This window comes from Panthera uncia, chromosome B4 (assembly GCF_023721935.1).
Source record: "Panthera uncia isolate 11264 chromosome B4, Puncia_PCG_1.0, whole genome shotgun sequence".
Classification (NCBI taxonomy): domain Eukaryota; kingdom Metazoa; phylum Chordata; class Mammalia; order Carnivora; family Felidae; genus Panthera; species Panthera uncia.
In genome coordinates, this window is record NC_064809.1 from 66,124,816 (window position 1) to 66,130,815 (window position 6,000).

The window sequence follows — 6,000 nt, forward strand, 5'->3', positions numbered from 1 at the left end:
GAAAGGGGACCACTCATCCTTATTTGGGGAGGGGTAGAGAGAGAGGGAGACACAGAATCTGAAGCAGGCTCCAGGCTCTGAGCTGTCAGCACAGAGCCTGAGGCGGAGCCTGAACTCACCAACCACAAGATCATGACCTGAGCTGAAGTCGGACGCTTACCGACTGAGCCACCCAGGCGCCCCTGTTTTATCTTGTTTTTACGTATAGATTTTTTATTCTCTGGAGAACATTTAGATTACACACTGTATCTATAAAATGAAACTTCAAGGTTGACTTTCCCAGAATGTTTTCATTTTTCTCTGGATGGTAAGGAGATTGACATTCGGAAGTGCTGACAGTTCTGCCTGGTAAAGGTTCCCTTCCTGAAGTATTAGAACTGTTTTATTTCCGGACACCTCATTTTTGTCATGAATTATTCATTGGCTCAGAGAAACATTTAGTGGTTTGTATTGACATCTTTTACATGTAAATGATTAAAATTTAATTTTCCTTTGTAACTCTTAGACTTCATGGAAAGAAACTTTATATTGGGCAAATTTATTCTTTTCTTTTACACTGGGTTATATAGGCTTATTATTTATAAAAATTATATCCATTTTTAAAGTTTATGTATTTATTTTGAGAGAGAGAGAGAGAGAGGGAGAGAGAGAGAGAGAGAGAGAGAGAGAGAGAGAGAGAGAGGCAGAGAGAGAATCCCAAACAGGCTCCACTCTGTCAGCGTGGAGCCTGATGCAAACCTGAGCCAAAATCAAGAGACAGACGTTTAGCCAACTGAGCCACTTTATTTTATCCATTTTATTTACTTTAGAATTTCTTGAAGGGGCTGTGTTATCTTTGATAATTTATGTTTCAAGGAGAGAAGCCACTTTGATGTTCTGTATTTAGCAACACTCGTAGAATTTTAATGATATATAATGTATACTATTATGTATTCATAATTTAAAATGCTATATATAGTGTGCATGTGTAGACATCTGCTTTATCTCTTAATTGTTGATAAAATAAATTATTAATGCATACCTTATGGTTTTAGGGAGGAAATGGTAAAAGTAAACGCGGAATCAAAACACAAAATATCTTATTCTGGGAGAGTGAAAACTCTCTGCCTCCAGAAGAACACTGCCCTCTGGATAGGAACTGGAGGAGGCCATGTTTTACTCCTTGATCTTTCAACTCGTCGAATTATACGTATAGTTCACAATTTTTGTGATTCTGTCAGAGTCATGATGACAGCACAGTTAGGTAAGTTTCTTTCCTTTCAATCTTTTATGGTATTGTCTAAGACTTTAAAAATATGCATTTATTTTTAATTTTAGTCTCACTTTCTAATGCCATTGGACATGTCTCAGAAGGTCACATCATGAAACATAGAACTGGGATACATTTTAATAGGGTCACTAAAAAATGGAGGGAATGGATGCTTTCAGTCCCATTAGAGAAGATTATTGCAGCCGAGCACCGATTCTCGGTTCTACTTTCTCTGTATCTAAGGCAAAAGAGGAAATAGATAATTTTGAGTATTTTTAACTTAAAAATATTTTTGTAATGTTTCTTTATTTATTTTGAGAGAGAGAGAAAGAGAGTGAGTGGGGGAGGGGCAGAGAGAGAGAGCAAGAGAGAGAGAGAGAGAGAGAGAGAAATTCCCAGTGGGATGCTCACACTCACAAACTGTGAGATCATGCATGACCTGAGCCACATCAAGAGTCATAGGCTTAACTGTCTGAGCCACCCAGGCGCCCTGAGTATTTTTAACTTTTTAACCAAAGGTATTAAAGCAAATGCTTATTTTAACCAATTTAAACTTCCTACCCTTCTTATATTTGGTTTTTCATTCTATCAACAAATTTATATGCTTGTAACAATATATGCTGAACTCTACAATCTGCAGGTATTGACAATCATGATGTTTTATGCAGACTTTTATGTCTTTTCTTGCTCCTACTTTTCTATTTAAGTATGAAGAAATCATAACAGCACATGAAATATATTTTCTACATAAATACATTCCATTTTTTTCTTTTAACTAATTATTAGGCTTAGAGAATAGTATTGACATATATACAAAGTTGATCACCAAAATAACGTGGGATTAGGTTCTGCAAAACGAGAGTTTATATAACCTTAGTAAATAAGTCCTAGTGTGTTTGACAGGTGAAGCAAATGGTCAATTCCTTTTACAGGAATATATTAAGGAGCGACAAGTGTTACTCCTTACTCTCACCCACTTTTTATGACTGGATGTTGAAATTGCACAGGAGTTACACTAGATGCTGTGAGTGATTGGTGACTCTCAGCATACTAGCGTTGTATCTCACAACAATAGTGGGTTGTCTCTCTAGCTTTATTCTACCAAGGTTGTTAAGTCCTTTAATTTGTCTGTACGTTTGTACCCAAATCGTTGTTCATTACTGAAATTATGTGGAATTTCAGTGGTTTAATTGATTTTTAAAGTAAAGATAAATTTGAACATAATCCACAGGTGCGGCAGGTACAATGTGGCTTCACCTCACCTTTGTAGCCTCTGCCATTTATCACATTGCTCCCAGTGCTTTCTGATCTGGAGAGTGTTCAATCCCTCTGGGATACCATGCTTCACACTGCCTCAATGTTTTTCATGTGCTGCTCATTCTTTGCTTATTTAACTTCTGTAGTTAATTAAGCCAAGAAGGTACACTAACTCTTTTTTCAAAATGGCAGCTCATATGTCAAAACCTTTCACAACTGAACACTGATTAGGTCAAACTTCCCTCTTTGAAGTTCTCATAACATCTCCCTTGCATAGCATCCATCCTGGTCACGATTTTTTTTTTCATTAGTGTCAATCTCCTCACTAGAATATAAACTCCATGTAGGTTGAGTCTGCATGTGTTTATTTACTTCGTTACTCCCCAGGGCCTTGCCTCCTGTATAGAAGACGTATGGCAAATATTTGTTGAGTAAATTAGTGAGTGACTTGAGAAGAAAGTATGGTTCTGTGACAGAGTATCAGTATATCATCCATCCAACTTTGTATCCAAATGATTCACATTTGACTAATGCCAAAGCAGTTTCACACACATCTCATTTAATATTATAACTCTGGGTGTATAAATATTAAACCCATTTTTCAAAAGTTAAATAATTTTCTCAGATTAACACAATTAATAAATATTATAGCAAGGAATGGGCCACAAATTTTCCAACATTAAATAATTGCTGATCTTGGAGCATTTTATTCAGTATAATTGAAGTGTCTCCTAAAAAGCAGAATTATACGGTAATTTCTAATGACTTTTTAAAGTTCATCTTATTACATTGTTTTAACAGAAGACTCATATATTTTTTTTTTTTAAAGGAAGCCTTAAAAATGTCATGCTGGTTTTGGGGTATATCCGGAAAAGTACTGAAGGCACACAACACCAAAAAGGTAGTGTTTAAGAAGATACTGTATTCCAAACACAGTACAATGACACTGATGATTATAACATGTTATGTGTTGTATACATTTATAATAAATATAACATATACTATAAACTTCAAGCATTTTAAATTGGTAGCTTCTTTATAGTGTAAATAATTGAAACATAAATCCTCAAAATTAAGTTTTAGTAGTTTAGTAGTATTTTTTCAGATGAAGTAGAAATATCAACCACTGTAAAATGAGAAGTAGCCCAAATTTAAACTAAACGTGGTTATTTTTCCTTACAGTTTACCTATATCCATATGAGCTCTGATTTTGAACAGTGTTTGAAAAAACTATTTCTTTCAGAAAGTGAAACATCAGGTTATTAAAAGTTCACACTCTTTTTGAAGTGTAGTTGTTTCTGTAATACACTTTAAACATTTTCAAAATGTAGTTTCTTATGAATGGCAGTGATTTAGTAAATTTTTATAGCTGTATTTATATATATGTTTGTATAAGACAACTAAATATAAATGAACAAAATTGAAATAAAATAAAATAAAATAAAAAGGCCTTATGGCAGATCTTTGAACCATTATTTCATTTTTTTCCTTTGTAGAGATACAGTCTTGTTTGTCTGTTTGGGATATCAACCTTCCACATGAAGTGCAAAATTTAGAAAAACATATTGAAGTAAGAAACGAATTAGCTGAAAAAATGAGAAGAATATCTGTTGAATAAGAGGGATGTTGGAGATCTTTGCCTTTGGATGCGAAAATTATTCTCCTGTAAATATTTCTTTAAAAATGTTTACATATGAAAAGGACACTTCCACTTTTTGAAAAAGCTCATGTGTATATGAAGGAATGTTTATATATTTTATTTTATTTTAAATATAAATATGTGTAAAAATAATTTCACTGGAAATGTTTTAAAGAATTATTCAAAATATGGCATTATATTTCCCACATCCTAATTAATTTTGTGGGTTAAGTAATGAAAGGAAAGCTAAAAAGTACATAATTGCAGGACTCATACCAAAATTTACAAAGTGATTAATTTTTTTGTTTTTATCCATAACGAAAGTAAACTTTATTTAAAATTCTGCATTTAAACAGGACTGCTGTTTGATTACTTTCTAGGTATTTTGCAAAGTAGAATAGTAATATTAGGACTGGTTCACGTGTAATACATTCCTTCTTAAATTCCTTTTAAATGCATGTCTCATACATGCTTGTAAACTGAATTTTCACCAATAAATCCCTTCATTGGAATGTGCATCCTCTTTGTTGCTGATGCAAACAATGCGTTTCATGCATCTTCCCTCCATTTAAAAGAAAATGTCACGGAAAGTGCTGATGAGGAAATATAACATATTGTTCTCATTCCCAGTAAAGACATGGCCACTTTCTCTTTTCCTGTTGTGCAGTTCAATCTTTGAATGTGGATACCCTGAAATTTGTATACTTGGTGTGAATACAGTGTTCAGTCTTCAAGTGATATTTTTTATGTTTTAATTCGGATTTTCAGTGGTAAGCCAGACCGCTGGTTACTTGTTTCTAACCTGCACCCTAACATTTCTACCCACCTTCTTCCTAAATTTGTGATTCTGCAAATCCTGCATCACTCAGGAAGAAACCCTATTTCCAGAATTATAGAATTCCACAACTCCCATTGTGACTGTGGGGGCAAGTTTATAACACTCTTTATTTTGATGAAGAAGAAAGGAGTTTCAGGTTATGACAGGTAAAAATACCTGCTAACCTTGTCTTCTAAATTATACCTAAATTGTTTGAATATCTTCCCACAGTAGGAGTGTCAGGGCCAAGTGTCTAGGTAACAATTTGAGTGACATTTATGTCTTAAGGAAAAACTTTTTTGGTAAATCCATTGGCCCTCGCCAGTAGTCATAAATTCAAACAATTCTCTATGACAGGATAACTTGTCCATTTAATATTCTCAGAACTCACCAGTGTTGTATTATAGGATGATTTTAAAAATAATGGACAAGTTTGTTCCTGTGATATTTCTCATTGTTACTTTGTATTTATTGTAATTTTTTTACCAAGAAAATTATGAAGAAATACATAAATGAACATTATATTTAAATGGAATAATAAACATTCTTAAAGCATGTTTAAGAATTTTAAAACTTTGTGATAATGTTTTATTTTTCACATATAGCTCTGTATCTGTCTAATATGAAATTTTTTATTAACCTGTGTATGGGACATCTAAAAAATGCTAACTAAAGTTTTCTCTTGGGGATTTATTCAGTTGCCTGTAGTACACATAGTTTTTAGGATCCCAGAATAAAACCTGATAGGCCTGATATATTCCATTTTCAAATTCTCATAAAATTTTTCTTAAAATAGAATTGTTCCCTCTTGAGTACTGAAACAAAAAATGACTTTAGAACAATTTATTAAAAAAATTGGCAGACTCATTTTAAGTTTTCCCTGGTTAGAACCCCCAAATGAGCTACTTATCATTATAAAAACATAAGCGTTTATCTTTTTTTAATTGGATCATCTTTTTCAGGACATTCTGTCAATCTCTACATTTTTATGTATGTATGTATGTATGTATGTATGTATGTATGTATGTATGTATGTAT

General features: G+C 33.1%; 1 protein-coding gene across 2 annotated transcripts in view; it reads left to right on the top strand.

Annotated features, from left to right (window-relative positions):
- The window catches only part of LRRK2 (leucine rich repeat kinase 2), a 136,234-nt gene extending 131,510 nt beyond the window's left edge, over positions 1-4,724 (top strand). For both annotated transcript variants that reach the window (XM_049625291.1, XM_049625292.1), the window contains 3 exons: positions 1,035-1,243; positions 3,336-3,407; positions 4,003-4,724. In XM_049625291.1, coding sequence (XP_049481248.1) covers positions 1,035-1,243; positions 3,336-3,407; positions 4,003-4,124 — 403 coding nt within the window. In that variant the 3' untranslated portion in view covers positions 4,125-4,724. The remainder of the gene's footprint in view (positions 1-1,034; positions 1,244-3,335; positions 3,408-4,002) is intronic.
- Positions 4,725-6,000: the final 1,276 nt, after the last annotated feature.